The following is a 23,833-nucleotide window of genomic DNA, read 5'->3' as shown; positions in this document are numbered from 1 at the left end:
CTCTGCCTTCTACCTCTCTGCTATCTGTCCCTCCGATCAGGCTGTAGATATTGCCATGCTTCGGGACATTGCCCTCCCCTCATCTTTCTCCCTAGATGGCCTTATCTATTTTTGTAGCTTAAATGTTCCTTATGCAATATCCACACAGGTATAAAGCCCATGTCAAATGTATACCATGAGGCCCTCTCAGTTTCTGAGCTTCAAAATCTTTTATCCAACTGCCTACCTGACAAATCCCTTTGCATGGTATCAACAGATTCCGTGTCTGAGGAGAAACCTCTCCCTGGTTTGCAGATGGCTGCCTTCTTACTGTATCTTCTCATGAGGAGGAAAGAGAGCTCTAGTACCTTCCTCTTCTTATAAGACACTACTCCCTTTATGAAGGTTCCACCCTTCAGAACTTACCTAAACCTAATTCTCTCCTAATACTATCACTTTGGGTGTTGGTAGAAGCTGGTGACAGAATCATTCATGGGCTCTGCACTATTTGTACAACTTCTTCTGGATTTATAATTATTTGGAAATAAAAGGGTTTTTTAAGTTGTTATTGAAAAAATGTACAGTGAGATACCACTTCACACCCACTAGGATGATCTCGGGGTGGTGAGTTCAAGCAACATGCTGGGTGTAACGGGTTACTTTAAAAAGGAAAAACAAAGACAGATAATAATAGATGTTGGTGAGGATGTGGAGAAACTGGAACCCTCATATATTGCTGGTGGGAATCTAAAAATGACGTAGCCATCTTGGAAAACAAACCCTTCTTCAAAAAGCTAAACATAAAGTTCCTTTATAAATTAGTAATTCCCCTACTAGGTATACACTTAAGAAAAAAAGAACATTTTGCGCACACAAAATTCATACATGAACGTTCAGAGTGGCATTATTCATAATAGACAAAAAATGGAAACAACCCAAATGTCCATCCACAGATGAATGGGTAAATAAAATGTGGTGTATCCATACCACAGAATATTATTCCACAATAAAGAAGAACGAAGCATTGATCCATGCTACCACACGGATGAACCTTGAAAACATACTAAGGGAAAGAAGCCAGACACAAAGGACCATATATTGTATGATTCTATTTTTATGAAATGTACAGAATAGTCAGAAAGATATTAGACAACAGAAAGCAGGTTAACTGGTTACCAGGGCCTGGGGCATAGGGGAAGGAGTCAGAGGTTGACAGCAAAGGGAAACAGAGTTTTGGGGGGAAAGGGTGATGAAAAAAATTTCAAATTGATCCTTGTGATGGTTGCACAACTCTGTGAATATACTAAAAGCACTGAATTATTCATTTTATTTTATTTTTTTTTTATTTTTTTTTTTTTTATGATAGTCACAGAGAGAGAGAGAGAGGCAGAGACACAGGCAGAGGGAGAAGCAGGCTCCATGCACCAGAAGCCCGGACGTGGGACTCGATCCCGGGTCTCCAGGATCGCGCCCTGAGCCAAAGGCAGGCGCCAAACCGCTGCGCCACCCAGGGATCCCCTGAATTATTCATTTTAAATGTGGGATTTTACAGTATGGGAATTATATCTGAGAAAAGCTGTTGATTAAAAACACACACACACACACACACAAAACAGATGGTGAAGAACAGTATGCCTGAAGAACATAGGTCTTTGGGGAAAAAATGGCCTAGTGGATTTGGATTCCAGCAATATTGCCAAGAGTATAATCTTTCATGGGATCAGGGGTGGAGAAGTAATATTTTGACAGTGGTAATAGCTGACATTTATCGAGCACATAAAAAGTACCAAGCACCAAGTTAGACATTTTAAATAGAAAAGCTTACTTTCTCCTCAAGCATTGCATCTATTATCTCTCCTCTATCCTTCTGCAACTCCAGTTACACTATGTTAAACTTTGTTACCTTATCTCATGTATATAATATATATAGCATTTATGTGTGTATTATATGTTATATAAGCTATATAAATTATATAGATATATATAAATATATATACCATTCTTTTCTTTATTTTCCATCTCCTTATCTCTCTGAGTTTCAGTTGGAAATTTTTTCTGCCCTCTCTCTGAGTTTACTTTTCAGATGTATCTAATATGATAATAAAAACTAGTTATTGATTTCTTAATATGCTATTGTATTCTTTCAGTTGAAAATTTTTCATTTGGTTCTTTTTTTTTACAGCCTTTAATTTCTTACTAAATCTTTTAATCTTGACTACTATTTCCTTGAACACAACAAACTTTTTTAAAGTGCCATTAAATGATATAAAAGATCCATATAGGGCAACCCTGGTGGCCCAGCGGTTAAGCACTGCCTTCGGCCCAGGTTGTGATCCTGGAGACCTGGGCTCAAGTTCCACATCGGGCTCCCTGCATGGAGCCTGCTTCTCCCTCTGCCTCTGTCTCTGCCTCTCTCTCTCTCTCTCTCTCTCTCTCTGTAACAAATAAATAAAATCTTAAAAAAAAATGTCCATATAAGTGGAGAGACGTACCAGATTCTCAGAGAGAAGACTCACCATCACAAAGACACCATTTTTCCTAAGTTAATTTATAAATTTAACACTATCCCAGTGAAAACCCCAGCAAGCCTTTTGGTGTTCTGTTTTGGATTTCATTAGCTATTTTATAGTTCACAAGGAAAAATACATAAACTGGAATAGTAAGGAAAACTCTGTAAAAGAAAAGTAACTAGAACGTTCTGTTTTTACCAAGAAGGTATTAAAATATATTGTGAATCCTCAATAATTAAAAGAATGAAAAACTGACATATGAACAGACAAATGGAAAAATACAGTCAAATACATATAGGAATTTAGTGTATAATAAAAATGGTATCTCAGATTGGAGGGAAAAAGATGAACTATTTAGTAAATAGTGCTGGAATAAGGAGAACCATCTGGAAAGAAGTAAGTTGGATTCCTCACACCAAGAACTTATTTTTTGGGAAGCCTCAGTGGCTCAGTGGTTGAGTATCTGCCTTTGGCTTAGAGTGTGATCCTGGAGTCAAGGCTCCCTTGTGGTATGTTCAGTAAACTTCCATCCCCTTTGCTCTGCCAGCAGTGACTCCAACCACCCGCACCCCAGCTTCCAGCAGGTTGTCACCGCACATTTGAGGGCCCTCATCTGATCACTTAGGTGTCACAAATCATACCTAAGTAAAGCTGTTTAAAAAATTAAGATGAAAATTCCATGGAGAAAATTTAGGAGCTCTGCTCCTTCGAAGATGGAAAAAACCTATCTGAAGAAAGGGATCCTTTTCCTAGCTGACAGCAAGGCTCCATGTGGACTGGCTGTGCCATGACCTAGCCAGTGGCTTGGAGTGGTTGGAAGGGAGTGAGCCCATGTTGGGTGGGGAGGCAACACTGTTGTCCATCTGGCCTCCATGTTCCTGGGTCCCCAGCTCAAGCAGTTCCCCTTCCAGGCAGGTGTGAAAAACCCAGGAGAAAGTCTCCAAGGGAAGGGTAGCTCCTGCTTTCCCCTGCACACTCCCCCCCATATTAGATTCTTTTGAGTTCCACTTCTGGTGGCTTCTTCCAGGAAACCAGTTCACGGTCTGGGAGTGGGAGAGAAAAGGGAAATGATCCCCAGGGCTGCCTGGGGTGGGGTCTGAGCTCCCCCCCCCCACCTTCTACTGCACTTTCCTCCCTACCCCACATCCAAAATCTGCTTCCTTCAGTTTGTAAAGCCTTTCTTCTACCTGGCTCAAAATCCAAAAATCATTAATTTAACCATATTAACACACACACACACACACACAAGTAAAGTCAAAAGATACTGACAAACTGAAAAAATATAACTCACAGTAAAAGAGCACACACACAAAAAGACTAGCACACTAATAAAAAAAATTGGGGAAAGAATAGTAAGAGAGATGAGCAAAAAAAGGAAATATAGAACCCATAATCGAGAAAATCAACTTAAATCTACAATTAGGGGCGTCTGCGTGGCTCAGTGGTTGAGAGTCTGCCTTTGGCTCAGGTCGTGATCTCAGGGTCCTGGGATCAAGTCCCACCTCAGGCTTTAAAAAATATAAATAAATAGGGATCCCTGGGTGGCGCAGTGGTTTAGCGCCTGCCTTTGGCCCGGGGCGCGATCCTGGAGACCCGGGATAGAATCCCACGTCGGGCTCCCGGTGCATGGAGCCTGCTTCTCCCCCCTGCCTGTGTCTCTGCCTCTCTCTCTCTCTCTCTCTTTCTCTCTCTCTCTCTGTGACTATCATAAATAAATAAATAAATAAATAAAAATAAAAACAAATAATAAAAAAATATATAAATAAATAAAGATTTGTTTAATGGCTATGTCCACATCTTCCAGGCTGTAAATTCCATGAGAGTGAGGCCCCATATGGGTTTTGTTTACTACTTTAGCACCTGTCGTCTTGCACAAAGTAGGTTAATAAATACCAGTTGAATGGAAATCTTCAAAATCCTGGTTGGAGTGGAGGGTAAAGAATGGGAAGGAGGGCAAGGGCAAGGTCAAGAACTGTGATTTCTAGAAAATGGAGGTCAAGTTGGCTTCTTGTAGTTCAATCCTTTGTTACACGGTTACTCAAATGTGCCATTTGGTTTCACAAAGAAACAATAAAGACCACCAGAAATGGATTTAAGCATTTTCTGAGTAAAAGTGGGAGAGGTTGCAAAAGTCAACCTCCCATAATGGAAAAAGTCTGCCGATTGTCTGACAGAAATAAATCCTCCTTGTGGCTAGATTCAGACCTCCAGAAGCCTAGGCATAGCCGATTCGCTCCTAAATGTGTTAACCTTCAAAGAGTCACCTGTGGTCCGCAGGGAAAGTTTGAGTGGAGGCCTCCACGGATTGCAGGAAAGAGAGGACCTTAGCAGGCCCCATTCCACCTCATACTGGAGGGAAAGATGTAGGAGAAGCCAGCCTGGCCGGGGTCCAGCTTGCTCCCGTTTGATCCTGAGGTTATGCCACTCTCAGAGTTTCTGGAGACTGAGCAACCAGACTTGGGGAAATCTGAAGATATTGAACTATAGGATGAAACTGCCCTGAAGGAAGCAAACCCAGCCCTGGGGGTAGAGGATGAGGTTATCCCTGGTCACAAGTGGAAATGTCCCAAAAAAATGAGGGTTTAGGGAGATAAGTTTTAGACTAGAGGGCGTTGAGTATGGATCTGCAGAGGTTGTTGGCTTGCTCAAGGGACATGGTCTCAATGTGGGGAGGTGGATTGGCCTCTGGCACAGGACAGCAGATCAAGAGCTCCTGGGGGTGGAGCGGGGCACAGCCATGGGAGTCCCTGGTAGGTTTAGGACCACATCTGGTAGCAGTGAGAAGTTTTCTCTGTGTGTGTGTCTCCTTCTGTCTCTCTGTCTCTATCTCTGTCTCACTTTCTCTGTCTCCCTCCCCGCAGCCCCCTACCTCCACTGTCTCCCCCTCTCTCCCTTACATTGTGCTTTTCTTCTGAACCACCTAGCCTCCAGAAAAATCTTATTATACAAGTTACAGCTTGGTTTCAGCTATGTGGTGGGAAACAGAGAAGGGCTTACCAAGAGCAAGAGAGAACAGCCTACAAGAAGAACCTGGCCACAGGATGTCATCGGAAGCAGAAGACCGCAGGTGAGCTGAGGCCAGCGCTTTGGAGCCAGCAGGAGGTAAGTAATAACTAGCACAGATACGTTGTCTATGAAACTAGAGCTTCCAGGAACACTTACACACTTGCAAGGGTTGAGGGAAGGAGAGTCAGGTAAAAGACTGGATTTGGCAGGGATGGAGGTTGGGGTGTGTGATCAACGATGGGAATGCAACCATTTTAACATGGGTGTTAAAATTTATATGTTCAGTAATAGGCACAAGAGTATTTATAATAGCATTCTTTATAATAGCCAAAAGCTGGAAATAACTTAAAATCTTAAGATGGGCACATTGTTGATAGCACACAGAGCAATACCACCCAGTAATGAAATTGAGCCAGAGCTGGGCACCTGGGTGGCTCAGTGGTTGAGGGTCTGCCTTCGGCTAAGGGTGTGATCCTGGAGTTCCCGGATCAAGTCCTGCCTCGGGCTCCCTACAGGGAACCTGCTTCTCCCTCTACCTGTGTCTCTGCCTCTCTCTCTTGAATAAATAAATATTTTTTTAAAAATAAAAGAAATTCAGCCAGAGGCATAAACAACAACATGGATAAATCTAGAACATGATGCTGAGTCAAATAAGCAAATTACCAAAGAATGGTTCCATTTAAGTAAGGTTTAGAAAGCTATAAAACAATTGCTTAGAGGTGATACATGTGCTAAAAATACACAGAAAAAGGAAGGAAATTATTATCACAAAATCAAAAAAGTCAGAAGCATATTGTTGGGGTGGGCAGACATTGCTTCCAGAAGTTTGGGAATCTCTTATTTAACCTGGGTGTTAAACTATACATGTATGTACACGATTTTGAAAAAGAAAAAAAAAGAGATTACTGTTTCATACCCATAAGCTAGAATACCAGCCTGGATATACCAAATGTATCATGTTTTGTAAACCTGAAGTGTTTACTTAACTATACATATTGAATATGTTTTGCTAACAATGACATTCTTCTAAGTTATCTTTTTTTTTCTTCCAAGGTTTTATTTACTTATTTACCTTAAAGATTTTATTTACTTACCTGAGAGAGAGAGAGCAGGGACCCCATGCAGGGCTTGATCCCAGGACCCTGGGATCATGACCTGAACTGAAGGCAGACACTTAACTGACTGAGCCGCCCAGGTGCCCCAAGATTTTATTTAAATTTAAGTCAGTTAACATGGTGTAGTATTAGTTTCAGGAGTAGAATTTAGTGATTCATCACTTACATGTAGCACCCAGTGCTCATCTCAACAAGTACCCTCTCTTAATGCCTATCACCCATTTAGCCCCTCGACCCCACTCCCTTTCAGCAACCCTCAGTTTGTTCTCTATAGTTAAGAGTCTCTTATGGTTTGCCTCCCTCTCTGTTTTTATCTTATTTTATTTTTCCTTCCCTTCCCCTAATGTTCATCTGTTTTGTTTCTTAAATTCCACCTACAAGTGAAATCATATGGTATTTGACTTCCTCAGATTTATTTCGCTTAGTATAATATATTCAAGCTCCAACCACATCATGGTAAATGGCATGATTTCATTTTTTTTGGGGGGGGGGATCCTCCATACTGTTTTCCAGAATGGCTGCACCAATTAGCATTCCCACCAACAGTGTAAGAGGGTTCCCCTTTCTCCTCATCCTTGCCAACATCTGTTGTTTTCTGAGTTGTTCATTTTAGCCATTCTGACTGGTATGAGGTGGTATCTCATTGTAGTTTTGATTTGTATTTCCCTGATGATTGATTAGTGATGTTGAGTATTTTTTTCATGTGTCTGTTAGCCATTTGGATGTCTTCTTTGGAGAAATGTTACAGCATCTTTTTAACAGCCATAATTTATATAACCGATCCCTATTTTGAACACTTAGATTGTTCCTAGTATTTTACTGCTGTAAGTTATGCAGTAATGAATATCCTTGTAGTTTGATTTTTGCACATATATTTTAAAATGATGGGGATCCCTGGGTGGCGCAGCGGTTTAGCGCCTGCCTTTGGCCCAGGGCGCGATCCTGGAGACCCAGGATCGAATCCCACGTCGGGCTCCCGGTGCATGGAGCCTGCTTCTCCCTCTGCCTGTGTCTCTGCCTCTCTCTCTCTCTCTCACTGTGTGCCTATCATAAATAAATAAATAAAAAATTAAAAAAATGATGATGAAGAAAAAGCAAAGATTTAGTTTGAGTGTGATGTTGTGGGGGAAAAAAATAGAGCAATTACAAGAGACTTCTTGGGCTGTATGTTCGGAGACCCGAGTAAGGAGAAGTCATGTTAGACATATATTAGCTGATATCTGTAAAGGGTCAGAACAGGCAAGTGCTTTGTGATGGTTAGCTACTGTTACCGGTTTTGGTAAGAAACAGAGGCAGCTATCTCATGTTTATTATTGTTTCAGTTCCTATCATCTCTTTTATCCTCCCAGCTTTATAGATATAATTGACATATAACGTTGTGTAAGTTAAAGGTATACAATGTGATAATTTGATACATGGATATATTGCAAAATGATTACCACAGTAGGGTTAGTGAATCCATCTGTTACCTCAGGCAGTTACGGTTTCGTTGTTATGTAAGACCATTAAGGCTCTCCTCTCATAGCAACTTCCAAGTATACAATCCAGTATGTTAGCTGCGGTCACCATGCCCTACACTGAATCCTGAGAACTTATCCACCTTATACAGTTGTTTCTTGAACAACATGGATTTGAACTACCTGGGTCCACTTTACGTGAATTTTTTGTTTGTTTGTTTTGTTTTTTTCAATAAATATGGAGTAGGACCATAAATCTATTTTCTCTTCCTTATGATTTTCTTAATGTCACATAGCCTTCCAAATACTTTTCTATGTGGATTCCCACACTTCATTCCCCACGCATTCTACTCATTTGCCTACTTTGCCTCCCCACCTTACCTCACCTGCCACACACAAATAGTGTAATCCCCCCAACTTCCTCTCTATAGACACATCACACATACCTCACATGTATATACACATGTGCATAAACTTTTTAAAAACTTAATTATACTATACTCCAGAAAAAGAATCTGTTTAGCATTTTAATAGTTGCAGAGTATTCTATGACATACATATAATACAATCTTCAACCAATCTTGCATTTGGACAAAGACTTTTTTGTTGGGTTTTGTTTTGTTTTGTTTTGCTATTAGTAATAATGAGATAGACCAATTTTGCAACCTTAGATACTTCCCTAAAATAAATTCCTAAAAGAGAATTTTTGGATCAAAGAATTTTGATCCATTTTACAAAATGCCCTCCAGAAAGTTTGTATCAGTTTCCCTGTCTCTCCAAATATGGGGACAATGAGCTCTGTTTGCTCCTTCTTTCAGGAGATGTGAACAGATTTAAAAAGAACAAACTGGAAGTTCTAGTAACAATTCTTTATTTTTATAAAATTAGCTGTTCAGAATGCTTAGAAAAATCAAGATGTCAAGTCTTCCACCTAACCCATAGTTCCTTTTTTTTAATAAATTAATTTTTATTGGTGTTCAATTTACCAACATACAGAATAACACCCAGTGCTCATCCCGTCAAGTGTCCCCCTCAGTGCCCGTCACCCATTCACCCCCACCCCCCGCCCTCCTCCCCTTCCACCACCCCTAGTTTGTTTCCCAGAGTTAGGAGTCTTTATGTTCTGTGTCCCTTTCTGGTATTTCCCACACATTTCTTCTCCCTTCCCTTATATTCCCTTTCACTATTATTCATATTCCCCAAATGAATGAGAACATACACTGTTTGTCTTTCTCCGATTGACTTACTTCACTCAGCATAATACCCTCCAGTTCCATCCACGTCGAAGCAAATGGTGGGTATTTGTTGTTTCTAATGACTGAGTAATATTCCATTGTATACATAAACCACATCTTCTTTATCCATTCATCTTTCCATGGACACCGAGGCTCCTTCCACAGTTTGGCTACTCTGGACATTGCCGCTAGAAACATCGGGGTGCAGGTGTCCCGGCGTTTCATTGCATCTGAATCTTTGGGGTAAATCCCTAACAGTGCAATTGCTGGGTTGTAGGGCAGGTCTATTTTTAACTCTTTGAGGAACCTCCACACAGTTTTCCAGAGTGGCTGCACCAGTTCACATTCCCACCAATAGTGTAAGAGGGTTCCCTTTTCTCTGCATCCTCTCCAACATTTGTGGTTTCCTGCCTTGTTAATTTTCCCCATTCTCACTGGTGTGAGGTGGTATCTCATTGTGGTTTTGATTTGTATTTCCCTGATGGCAAGTGATGCAGAGCATTTTCTCATGTGCATGTTGGCCATGTCTATGTCTTCCTCTGTGAGATTTCTGTTCGTGTCTTTTGCCCATTTCATGATTGGATTGTTTGTTTCTTTGGTGTTGAGTTTAATAAGTTCTTTATAGATTTTGGAAACTAGCCCTTTATCTGATAGGTAATTTGCAAATATCTTCTCCCATCCTGTAGGTTGTCTTTTAGTTTTGTTGACTGTATCCTTTGCTGTGCAAAAGCTTCTTATCTTGATGAAGTCCCAATAGTTCATTTTTGCTTTTGTTTCTTTTGCTTTCGTGGATGTATCTTGCAAGAAGTTACTGTGGCCAAGTTCAAAAAGGGTGTTGCCTGTGTTCTCCTCTAGGATTTTGATGGAATCTTGTCTCACATTTAGATCTTTCATCCATTTTGAGTTTATCTTTGTGTATGGTGCAAGAGAGTGGTCTAGTTTCATTCTTCTGCATGTGGATGTCCAGTTTTCCCAGCACCATTTATTGAAGAGACTGTCTTTCTTCCAGTGGATAGTCTTTCCTCCTTTATCGAATATTAGTTGACTATAAAGTTCAGGGTCCACTTCTGGGTTCTCTCTTCTGTTCCATTGATCTATGTGTCTGTTTTTGTGCCAGTACCACACTGTCTTGATGACCACAGCTTTGTAGTACAACCTTAAATCTGGCATTGTGATGCCCCCAGATATGGTTCTTTTTTAAAATTCCCCTGGCTATTCGTAACCCATAGTTCCTGATTACACCTGAATTTAGAAAGAAAAAAAGAAATTAGTGTGCGCACCTCAAAGCCAGGCCGTAAGATATGAAAGCCTAGGACTCCAACTTCACAGAGAAACGCCCAAAGATAGGTCATGCTTGCCTGATTAATGGGGGAAACACGAACTGGAAATGAAGTGAGGCAATTGTCCCCAAGGAAACAAGATTTACTGGAAAGAGAAGAATTTATTAGGACTTGAGACAGGGAAACTATGCCATTCAAGGGTTGCTTAGAACTGAGGGATTTGTTTCATTTCCACCAGGATTTTTGTGCCCGCAGCAATAGTATCTTACCTGCTAGGTAAGCACTGGGTGCAGATGTGACACAGACATAAGCTGGGGTCAGTCTGCAAGGGGCTGCATGGTGGGGAGGAGAAGGAAGTCCATCTTCCTTCAGAGAGGAGCCAGCCGCCCCAAGGGTAATCAAGCTTAGGAGTACACTTGGGAAAGTAGCATATGGATAGAGTTGGGAGGCAGATACTGTCTTAGGACAACAGAGAATCACACTTTTTTTGTCCAGAGAGAGAGGGTAGAGCTAGAATAAGTGCCCTTTACATACTCTCAGGAGAACTCTACCTCTTCTATGTATTTCCTGGAAGGAGAGATAACGAACGCTTACCAAGTACTGACCACTGTGCCGTGTAGTTTCTTAAAAAAATAAATAAATAAATAAATAAAGATTTTATTTATTCATGAGAGACACACAGAGAGAGAGGCAGAGACACAAGCAGAGGGAGAAGCAGGCTCCTTGCAGGGAGCCCGATGTGGGACTCGATCCCGGGTCTCCAGGATCAGGCCCTGGGTCAAAGGCAGATGCTAAACCACTGAGCCACCCAGGGAGGATCCCGTCTTGTAGTTTTTACACACACTACTTCAGTCCTTAAAACCATGTGTGAAAGTCATCTTCTAGCTCATCCTAGAGAAACTGAGTCTCCAGGCAATTAAAACGTTTGGCTAAAATTATATGCAATAACAATTGAAGGGTCAAAATTCGAACCCAGCACTTTCTGATGTGATGCTCAATATTCTTTCCATCACACCAAGATCTCACTCAATTTTGTTATCTGTGACTCTTAAGATACCAGACCTCTGAGAGTAGGAAGCTAGTGAAATTCTAATTTTTGGAGGCTCCATTAAATCCTATCCAAAACTTTAAGCATCATGTGCAATAATCCACTCATTGTCCTTTCAAGTATAATTTGAGATAGACACCTAAAAAATATCCAAATATCAATCTATAAAATATAAATGATATGAAATATCAAAAGAGCAAAACCTTGAAAAAATCATCTTAGGTAATATGCTACATCTCTTAAAAATAGTATGAGTAAAAATTATCTTTCCCTTCCTGCATACATTATAAAAAGGAAATCCTATTGAACTAAAAAGAGAAGGGATCAAATTATAAATTAAAAATTTCATCCCACCTTTAGTTATAGACTCTTGAGTGTTAGATTTGAATCAAACTTGAGATGCTCTCTCAGCTTGGCATTGAGAATCACATATAAGAGACATCCAGTAAATATGTACTAATCAAGACTATATATACAAATTAAAAAAAAAAAGATACTGGTGGAAGATATTCACAACTCATACAGCCAGCAAAAGATCAGTTTCCCAGGGTGTCTGGGTGGCTTAGTCAGTTAAGCATCAGATGCTTGATTTGTTGGCTCAGGTCATGATCCCAGGGTCATGAGATCAAGCCTTGTATGGGGCTCCCCACTGAGCAAGGAGTCTGCTTAAGATTCTCTCTCTCCTCCCTCACTCCTCCTTGCCTCGAATACATAAATAAAATCTTTAAAAAAATCAGTTTCCAGAAAAATATTAAACTTCAACAAAGCAATAATAAAAACTATCCAATTACAAAATCAGCCACGGGGGGCACCAGTGTGGCACAGTTGGGCAAGTGCCCAACTCTTCATCTCTGCTCAGGTCTTAATCTCAAGGTCATGAGTTCAAGCCCCTCACTGGGCTCCATGCTGCATGTGGAGCCTACTTTAAAAAAAAAATCAGCCATGAACTGACAATTCACAGAAGAATAAACATTCATGGACAAGAAACACCAGGTTTAAAAATGTTCAGCCTTACTGGTAATAGGAGCTTGCATATAATGAAAACAATTTCATACCAAGGAGGTTTGCCAAAAATATTAAAGTGTGACAGTATCAGGTGTGGGTGAGATACAGGAAAATGAGAATTCTCATCACTCTTCACTATTCACAGCCACTTTTCTTTTCTTTCTTTCTTTTTTTTTTTATTTATTTGAGAGAGAGAAAGATAGCAAGAGAGGGCAAGAGCAGGGAGAGGGAGAAGCAGGCTCCCCTGAATTAGGGAGCCCGGTGTGAGGCTCCATCCCAGGACCCTGGGATCATGACCTGAGCCAAAGAGAGATGCTCAACTGACTGAGGCACCCAGGCACCCCATCACAGCCACTTTAGAATTTTACAGTATTTGGTAAAACTGACTGCCCTAGACGTAAAAACTCCATTTTCTGGGGAAACTTAGCACATGTATGCATATAGTACAGAGAGTACTATTTATAATAGCAAAAAATTAGAAGTGACATATCTATACATAGAAGAAAGAATAAATCAATTATGGTATGTTCTTATTTAATTTTATATAATAGTCAAAATGAGTATTTAAGTATCAATATGAATAAATGTCTAAAATTCTGATGAATTGAAAAAATAAAAATGCAGAATGACATATGTATAGAATGAGAGCTTTACTAAAGTTTAAAAAACACACAAAACTCTACTATATGCTTTAAAAATTCGGTGTGTAGTAAAAGCATGAAAATGTGGATAGACTGAGACATCTTGACCTCAGGATAGTGGCTGTCTTTTGGTGGGAGGGAGGAGAATGGGATGAGGAAGGGGAACAAAGGGACTTCAACTATATCTAGAACATCCTGTATCTGAAGACGTGAAGCAAACAAGATAAAACTTAAGATTAAACCTGGGTAGTAGACACCTGAAGTTTGCTATATTGTTCTGTGCCCTTCTACATATTTTAGAGTTTTCGTTAAGCCAACAAACAACAAAATTAACGAATACTGAAGTGTACCTAACCAAGGTGGTAAGCACACTTAATAATACACTTCAGTGTTTGGTACCAAAAATTCTCTATGATACGGAAGAAATATTTGGAAGTAGAGTCAGTTCTCTGGCAGACCAACAATTTTTTTTTTTTAAAAGAGACTAGGCTCACTTAAATATAACCTTTCTTAATATATACTGTTTTTCAATAGCAAAATAAGTGAATGTAATTTAAACTTGAGTAAGTCCTGAATTATAATAGCAAATCTAGAGTAATTATGAAAAATGGTAATACAAAAATGAATGCTTTACTTATTTATCTGACACACAAAATATATATAAAAAATTATTTTAAGAAAAGTCAGACATTTTGGGATCCCTGGGTGGCTCAGTGGTTTAGCGCCTGCCTTTGGCCCAGGGCACAATCCTGGAGTCCCAGGATCGAGTCCCGTGTCGGGCTCCCGGCGTGGAGCCTGCTTCTCCCTCCTCCTACGTCTCTGCCTCTCTCTCTCTGTCTCTCTGTATCTATCATGAATAAATAAATAAATAAATCTTTAAAAAAGTCAGACGTTTAATCTAGAAAACATATTACGTATCAACTGTGCACATGAGATCTAAGCTATTTAAATGTAAAACTAAGTAGGCAACTAATAAACACAGTACACAGAATTGCAGAGACCACATCAAAATTTTTTCAGGAAGAAAAATCATAGCTTTTTGGAAGTTACAATATTTATCTAAAAATGAAGGGGCACCTGAGTGTTTCAGTTAATTAAGCAACTCTCAGTTTCAGCTCAGGTCAGGATCTCAGCATCCAGGAATCTAGCCCCATGTGGGGCTCTGCACTCAACAGTCTGCTTGAGATTCTCCCCCTCTCTTCCTTCATCCCCTCCCCCTGCTCATGTGCTCTCTAATAAATAAATCTTTTAAAAATAATAAAAATGAAGACCCCTCAGGAAATATATCCAAACTATATTCAATATTCGATTATCATTAAGTTGAAATACTTTTAAAGGTACTCAGGGTATCAAAATGATCAAAAACTATTAAGACCCTCTCTCTGTATATCTCTATATTTGGAAAATTGTTTTAACAAGTCACAAAAATATTGATATAAAAATTTTTATTTGGAACCAGAAGCATATTTCCAGTGGTAATACTATGTTTTCCATCATAGGTTCCACAGAGTAATCTGAGAATGATTTCAGGAAACTTACTTACGTCAAACTGAATCCATGTGCATTGAGATGTTCTCATTTAACACAGAGAAAGCAAATAGCAAACATCATTCAAAACTACAACTGACTAGCTATCTATAATGAAATACAAGTACAGTAAATATTACTTAATAAAATAACAAATTTATTAGTTAGTTCATTCCTAAGTTGATCTGACATGCTGGAGGAGTTATTTATTCAATAGAAGCTAGGTGAATAGAAAATATTTTTTTTTCTATTTGCTATATAAGCCTGAGCGCTAATGCCTTGGGAACCCATCCATATGGGTTCCATATGGAACTCATCCACAAAGGTTCCTTCAATTGTTTTGTAATATTATCTGAAAAGGTTTTTCTTCTTGATATATTTTGAGTCAGTTCTCAAGGTCTTCCAGGTATTAAAGCACAAAGGCAACTTCCTTTCCTTCCTTCCTGATTTTATCAGGAAGAAGTTACATATAGGGTAAAACAGAAAAAAACAGTCATATCAGCACAAAGCGCCCATCGATAGGTCTATCAACTCATCAATTTTTGTTATAGGCAAGGGTTTCTTCTAATTTTCAATAAATAACATCATAAATAATCATGTTGAAAAATATACTGCATAGATCTTCATTAGCAATGTTTTGAATAAAAATATTTATATACAAATCTTTTTGTCATTATGCAAAAATAACATGGGATTTCACACTTATTCCCTCCTTCATTGAACTTTGTTCTCTTAAATGTCACAGAGGAAAGCTCCCAACTCTCAGCCCTCCATCACCATAAAGAAATAGTGTCAGAGTGAAAGAACAGAGTACTAGTCTGCCATTCATATCATGAAAGATTGATGTAAGAAAATTATTCCTAAAAGCCAATAAAGACAAATGACATCACAAGCCCTTGGGGAAGTAATCAGGATATAAATAAAATAAATAACAATAAATGAAAATTAGTTGAGAAGCACAGTCCCAGCTAAAGCATTCTGAAAGCATCACAGATCCAGCTCCGAACTTGTAATCCTAGAGTTCTAGTGACTGTACACAGGGAAGTGTTAAATCTGAACCAAGTAATTAGGCAATCAAGACATCTAACGAGTTCAGTGTCTAGAAAGTATATGTCTATTCTAGATGCACAGGAAAAATGTGAATTCATTACAAGATATTTTTTAGGCCTTAAATTTAGGGGATTAGGGCTTGATTCCCTCCCAGAACCCTAGTTGAGTAAGGCTGCTCTAAAAGGTGTTTGTTCACACAACAGTAGAAAGAATGAACCATCAATGTGATAACCAAATGATATTTAACTATAAAACCATCATCAGGTAGGGGAAACACATGAAGTACGGATTTCAAAAACTTTTATTTTATTTGGTCAGTTCCTTTAATCTTCTGCTCAAAACACCATTGAGAATAAGAATGCAAAGCTTTTCCAGCCCACCTAAAAATAGAAGCTAAAAAGAAAAAAAAACATTTTAAATTTGTTTTAGATTCTTGTCTAACTATTGATTTTGCGGCACACTGAATCAGGTATAGATGACTGAGAATTATCCAAGTCCAACAATAACAATCTGAAAAAAGTGAACTCCCAAAGACATCTGAGTATTTACCTGATGCGATTATAGACTTACACCTTTTAAGTACCAACTATTTGTTCCCATCTATGTCAAATGTTACTATAAATCAAAATTCCTTCTTGTAACCAGGTAAAGTCTCTAGCACAACAGGATACTAGGAGTCAAAGAATGAATTAATTTAGCTTTCAGGGGTTCATTTCCAACACTGTCTCAGGGCTCTTTGGGGGCTAATCTGGCCAGGAAGCAAAGTCTAAAGTGGCTTGCACTCTGGGGTAAGCATATTGGTCCTTCACTCCAAAACTGCATATGTCAAAGGCACTCTGCCTAAAAAATTCATAAATGCACTAAAGCAATAAAAAACATAGAAAAAGTAGCTTCATGTTACTGAAAATATGGCCTAGCTTTAGATCATTTAAAATATATGTCAAATTTAGTGAAAACCTGAAAAGGTCTTTTTCTCTCCCTTTTAGAATTCTAATATTTGTTCTCAAACCTTTCTAAATTCACAGATCCTTTTATCACCTTAACAACTATAATAATGCCAGTGAAAGAGCTAGCAGATTCCCAAGAAATTACCTCAAGGATTTTTAAGACACAGTGTGAGGAACATATATTTTCATTCTGGTGGGATATGGCTGTATATGCAGAACAACATTTTTAATGTGTGGTCAAAATATAAGTCTACACTGAACATATGTGGAAAAGATATTTAATTGTAAAATAGAAAAGTAGGCCAGAGTACAGTTTTAAGGGTAATTGCTTCTTTATACAGATGGGTAATCTAGAAGGGTCTTAGGGTTAAACATTTTCATAAAGCAAAAAGACATTAAAAAACAAAGCAAGAAAAAAAGAGTTTGAAGTTCTGTTTTACAAAAAAAGAATGAACAGTATGTCAGAGTTTAATGTCCATACATTAATGTGGAATTCAACAATATTGTGATGAGAGCAAGTCACAGCACAGACATACAGCTTTCACAGGGAAAAGTAAAAGTTATGTTAGACATATCTATAGCATCACCGTAGTACAAAAAGTTCTTGTTCTACATACAAAAGCATTTTTTTCCATAAGAATAATTTCCTGGGGGAAATGAGTCCATGAAATATTTCAGAAACCCATATACTCTGAGTATTCCAAAAACATTATCTTAAAATTCAGTGCCTTAAAGTGCTTTCATGTGGAAATCATGATGGAAGGCACAGAATACAGTTTCACATCCCCACTATGAAATTTTCAAAAAAGAATAGATTTTGCAGTTTGCAAATTCAAGTTATCTTGTAAGCTGCTCCTTCTAAGAACATTGTCATTCCAATAAAACCAGCTGCTAGCTTACTTAACTTTCAATGACCTACCGAATAAAAGGATTTTTCCCCCTAGTTAACTTTCATCATCTTTGTGGGAAAAATACCTATGCAAGTGATGCATTTTGAAATTATAAAACATGCAGAATATGTACAAACAGAAATTTTAAAAAATATTTGCTTCATATACATGTAAATCTACTTGGGTATAGCTGAAATTGAACAAATATAAAAATTTGCTTTCTAAAAAATGTTTTCAGAGAATCTGAGACAACTTAAAGCTGTACAAAGATTTCCTGGGAGAAATCTTCTCTTCATATAGAAGTTTATACCTACAGGAGTAATTCCAGCATCAGTCCACCACATAATTATTACATAACGTTTGGTCTAATCAACAACGATCACCCTTAAAACTGTTCTGTGTCTGAGAAATTAAGGTTCATACTAAAATCAAAAAGAATTCACAAAAACAGTGGCTTATTGTGTTTTTGGATCTCTTCAACAATCTTTATAACTCATTTGGAACTGTAAAAAAAACAAAAACTATTTACAGAATTCAGTTTTAAATACATTTCACAACTTCTAAAGTAAAGTTTTATGTTACAAGAATTCAGAGCTCATGGCTTAAGTCCGATCATCGATCTGTAGTCTCTTCTGTTATCCTGGCTTCCGGCGACTGCACCTTGCTGTGTACAGTTCAAGACTGTGTTCTTTCTTAACCAAAAGTAAATTCAAATTATGTGTTCATTTCAACTACACAGCTTCTTTATTAGTCTGAAGACGAGTCATAGCTTCTAATTTTTGTCTGTAGGCCTCTGCTTCCTGCTCTTTCTTTAGAAGCTGCTGTCGGTATTTTTGTGCTTCTCGATTTGCTTCATCCAGCTGTTTCTGAAGAGCTTCTCTCTCCTAATTAAAAAAAAAGGTTTTTTCAATTTTTGCATGAATACATGATTAACACATACAAGCATGCATCCTTCAAGCAGAAAAATCTGTAGGAGCTAGATGTAGCCACCTATTGATATTTGCGAGACATCTTGCCCTACCAATTCACTGATAATTAAAGCTCCAAATTTTGTGCTCCACGGTATGACATAGATTAGTTTCTGACCTCAAGGAATCATTCCCTAATTAAAAATAAGATTAACATAACGAACCCAGATTGTGGACTTGTGCTTTTATATGTATATGATAAAGACTAGTGAAGAGCTTTAAAAGAGAATTATTACCTCTTCACATCTCTGTGACGTTTTGATGTACAGGTATAAAAAATTATAAAACAGTTAACACTTATTGAGTACTCATCATGTGAGTAAATAAGGTGATTTCCAATAACAAGCCTCTAAGACAGTGATGATGCCCATTTTACAGATGAGGAAAACAATGCTTCCAGATGACATAGCTTTTCCATGGTAACACAATTGGGTTTATGAGATTGTAATACTACTGCTTTTAATACTATCTTCCCCTATGGTAACAAGCAGGATTCCTCATTTCTAAAAAGAAGAGTGTTGGTCTAGATTAGTGTTTTCTAAATTATCCTATTTTACAAACCAATAAAATACTAATTTCTCTACTGTGATTCATTAAATTATACAAATATAAAATATATGTATTAAATTCCTCAATAAAGTAGGAGCTAAACACAAATCTAGTCCAATAAAAATGACACCCTTTTCTCCTCCTCACTCTGCCCCTATTCATTCAGTTGCCTAAGGGAAAAAATTTCAAAGACTCCTTTCTCACATCTCTAGTACATGGACAAAAGCTCAACCTGCACAGGCCTAAGCTCAACCTCATTAAAAGGCCTGGGACCTCTTAGTGGGATGGGCGGGGGACTCACGGTGGGACCATTATTGACCCTAAGAGATGCCAGATTCACACTGGACAAGACACTTGACCAGAGGAAACTGAAGGTGAGGGGCGTACTGGGAAAGAGGACAGTAAGGAGGTCTCTTCCACTGCTTCCTCAACTCGTCCATTGTGAACACCAAAAGATTCCCTCCCTTTCACTATTCACATGGTCTCCAAGGAGGAGCAAATATAATACTCCTTCCTTCTTTGATCCTGTTCCCTTCCCCATATTGGGAATAAAGCTAAATCCAACATATATTTTTCCCCTGGATCCACCAAATGTGGGGATGACTGATTACACAGGTAGTCTCCAAGTCTTCCATTTACATAAAATGTACAAGAAACGTATGCATCCTTCATCTCCAATTTAAGAAATGCCCACATCTTACCCTGCTACCTACCCATTTTTTACCCACTTCTTACCCTTACTCCAGGCAAGATGGCCGAGTAGGAACGAGTCAGAAAGGACACCCAGGAGTCAAGCCTCAGGTAAACAATCAACACCACTACCTTGGCAGTGAACTATGGAGGACTTTGAGCACACCAATGGAAAGGGTAGGAGAGGGGTGCTGCTTCTCCAGGAGCTAGATTGCCACCTCTGGAGTACTCATGCCCATGCATAAGTGTTTTAAAATTTTACATGTGTTAAGAAATAAGATTTTTTGGTAAGGAAAGTTTTGAATTTGGTAAGAAATATTGGAACACATTCTCTAAGATATCTCTTCATACTAGCTATTCATTAACATTTAGAAACAGCAAGGGATTCACAATTACTCAGAAGATGAAAGCAAACTGAGGTAATCTAACAGGAAATACAGTTTGTTTTCCTTATTGCATATTTTTATTTCAATTAGAATATATCTTCATATAAATGAAAAGACAGTTCCCTTCTGCATACTAGGCCAAATAAAAGATTCAGGTTACACTGCATTTCTTGACTGTATCTGTAATCTGAAAGATAAAAGTCCTTAAGCACTACTCCTTGAGTACATTTAATCCTCAAGATTGAAGGCATAGTTAACATTACTAAAGGTTTTTTTAATGTTTACATTTTTTACTTCTCAAGAATATAGGTGTTTGGGGAGAGAATCTTCTTGCCATCTGATTTTCAAAAAAAAATCAAAATCTCTAAAAAGTGGAAAATATCACTTATTTTACTCAGAGATCCTTTGTTTACAAATTTATTTGTTAAAATGTTTACTGAACATATACCATATGCAAGACATTTCCTTAACATAAACAGTAATTTGGTTGTTTCATACATGAATAGTGCACAGACTGACACTTGAGATTTATATTTAAATAGAAATGCCAATCCTATAGCTTTGACCGTTTGCAATAAAAGCACAGTAGAAAGGACTTTGACATTTGTAAATAAACATAACTTCATTTACTAATATGTAATACTAATGTATTTTTCCTTTAACACTGAAGAATTCCAAAAAAGTAAATTTTGATGATAATCACAATTTGGTCACAATAGAGAAGATATTTATCTTACACTACAATTCCAAACCCAAGCAATGGAATAAAAGGGCAAGGGAAGACTCGAGTTTGCTTTTTTATTTTCAAACAAAATTCTTGAATTTGGCTTCAGCTAGCAGCAATTCTCTTGAAACAGTGTTATCATTTTTAATTTTCTAATATTCAAATTTATTTTTACCTTACCTATTATAAGGCAAAAACTCATTATAGTGGTTATCTTCTACCATACTTCAATATAAATTTTGGAAAATAATAATAATAGCAACCCTTAATGAGCACTTATATATGCCCATGATTATACTAGTCCTTTACATCCGTTCTTATTTAACTTTACAACAATCTGATAAAGTAGGTGCTGTTATTTCTTCCCTGTTACTGATGGGGAAACCAAGCCTTTTTATAAAAGGTTAAATAACCTGATCAAGATAACACAATTAGAAAATTATAAAATATACCCGTAGTCTTAACCATTAAATATTTGTTTAAAAAGAGAGAAACTGGGGCGCCTGGGTGGCTCAGTTGGTTAGGCATCTGCCTTCGGCTCGGGTCATGATCCTGCGGTCCTGGGATGGAGCCCCACGTTGGGCTCCCTGCTCAGCAAGGAGTCTGCTTCTCCTTCTGCCCCTCCTCCCTCTTGTGTTCTCTCTCACTCACTGTCTTTCTCAAATAAGTGAATAATTATCTTTAAAAAAAAAAAGACGGTAGGACTATAGAAAATTTTACACTTTGGTAGATCAAAAGAGTATCAAAAGAAAAACAGACTGAAAAAAATTGCATCAAATAAAACATTATGAAAAATTTACAGAAAACAATTTTTAAAAGAACACTAAGGATTCTCAGTCTAGCACTGGTTAGAAGACACCAGTATTTCATTAAAAATAAACTTGCTAACAAACATTCATCTCTAACTCCCCTCGCAAAGAAAAAGCAATGGTATTTTCTGAATTCATACAACTAAACAGAAAAAAATGTTACTCCTAGCACTTATATTTCCTTCCTCCCACATTACAAAAGAATTCATTGATTCCATACATAGCACACTTCTTCCAAAAATATCTTTAATGCAGTAATATCAAGGGGGTGATATACATTATTGCAATTAGGTGTCTTAATCATACCTCCCCTTCAAAAAACAAATCTATTTTATTTGTTATATTGCTATAATGCAGATATAAAAGCTTCAGCATTTATAATACATTTTCTACATTTTAAACCAATTTTGTAGAGACTAATAAACCTCTCCATGTCAGTTAGGAAATTGTAAATATAAAATCTTAACAATTATAAACACACTTTGGTAGTTGCGGACGCAAACATACAGAGAAAACTCACACATGTTAGATTCTGTATAATGAGTTAATTTTTTAATTCCTGTAGAGCAGAGTTCCTCAGTCTCAATTTTGGATATTTTTGGAACAGATAATTCTTTACTGTGGGGGCTGTCCTGTCCATTGTAGGATGTTTAGCAGTATGTCCAGCTTCTATCCCCTGGAGGTCAGTGGCACGCCTCTAGTTGTGACAACCCAAAATGTCTCCAGACAATGCCAAATGTCCCCTGGGGTCAAAAGTGCCCCAGTTGAGAACCACTGCCCATGAGAAAACTTTTTTAGTTAATGGTTACACTGTCACTTAGAAATATAAAAGTCTTGGGAGTCCAAGACAACTCCACTGGTCATCTATGAAAATAAGTTCAGAAGAGCCACTCCACATATTTATTATAAGGAAAGGATTATCTGGTTTGATGAAAACATGGGAGGCCTCTCTTCATTCTATATCCCCAGCCCACCTACACCATCTATATTTACTGCATGCTTCAAGGGTCTCTCTGTAAAAGCTCTAGAGAGATCACACAACTTTGGCTTGAACATTTTCCGTAATGGAGAATAAGATTTCCATTACCCGAAAGCTCTAATTTTTAAAACAGAAAACCCCACTTCTTTAAAACAAGCTAAGACTCCATCTCCCTGAAGTTCTATCCTTGATTCTAGTTAATTTGTATACCTCAATTCATACCTTCCTGTTACCTGCAATAATTCTCCCTGGTCTCTGAAAGACTAAGAGGGGAATCAGGTTGAACTTTGAGGAAAACAGCAACTCTTACAGGTTATTAGGTAAACAAAGTACAGGCTGCACAATCATTGTTTGAAATATATGATTTGTTGAATTTAGTAAGTTTATGTTTAATAAGAATTCAAATAATTTAAAAATGTTTTATTTAATAAAGCAAAAAAAAATAGTTAAAGCAAAGTACATGACAAACTTTTCACTTTATGCACCAGAAAAGATCATCTGACACCAAAAAACAAACAAACAAACAAACAAACACTTAAAAGATTACTAAAGGGCACTTGGGTGGCTCTGTTGGTTAAGTGTCTTTCTTCAGCTCAGGTCATGATCCCAGGGTCCTGGGACCGAGCCCTGCAGCAGGCTCCCTGTTCTGCAGGGAGTCTGCTTCTCCTTCTCCCTCTGTTCCTCTCCACTGCTTGTGTGCTCTCTCTCTCTAATAAATCAATAAAATCTTTTTTAAAAAATTACTAAATAATAATTATGTTGATACTGTTCAATGGAATATAAGAACTTCTGTGTACTGAATATCATTTTAAATTTTGAAGAAAGAAAACAACTTATCCTCAATAATTAAAGTCATACTTTTTACCACTCTGGTTAAGCCATGAATTGGATTCTTGCTAAACTCAATAATATATTCTTTGTGATTGGCTTAAAGATGTGCCAGTATTACATTTAAATGAACTGGAGCAAAAATATATTCTAGCTGTCCTCAATCAGAATTATGTTGCTTTTTAGTGACTTTTTAAAAAAAATCCTCTT

At 37.8% G+C, this 23,833-nt stretch overlaps 1 protein-coding gene across 6 annotated transcripts in view; it reads right to left on the bottom strand.

Annotated features, from left to right (window-relative positions):
- Nucleotides 1–17,062: 17,062 nt before the first annotated feature.
- GABPB1 (GA binding protein transcription factor subunit beta 1) overlaps nucleotides 17,063–23,833 on the bottom strand; it is a 66,157-nt gene continuing 59,386 nt past the window's right edge. For 5 of the 6 annotated variants that reach the window (XM_055319660.1, XM_055319657.1, XM_055319661.1 and 2 more), the window contains exon 9: nucleotides 17,063–18,574. In XM_055319660.1, the coding sequence (XP_055175635.1) occupies nucleotides 18,422–18,574 (153 nt within the window). In that variant the 3' untranslated portion in view covers nucleotides 17,063–18,421. The remainder of the gene's footprint in view (nucleotides 18,575–23,833) is intronic. The other variant, XM_055319663.1, reaches the window with a different exon arrangement.

The sequence above is a fragment of the Nyctereutes procyonoides genome, unplaced genomic scaffold, assembly GCF_905146905.1.
Source record: "Nyctereutes procyonoides isolate TBG_1078 unplaced genomic scaffold, NYPRO_anot_genome, whole genome shotgun sequence".
Classification (NCBI taxonomy): domain Eukaryota; kingdom Metazoa; phylum Chordata; class Mammalia; order Carnivora; family Canidae; genus Nyctereutes; species Nyctereutes procyonoides.
Note: the sequence above shows the minus strand (reverse complement) of the source record. Positions and strands in the feature narration are given on the sequence as shown.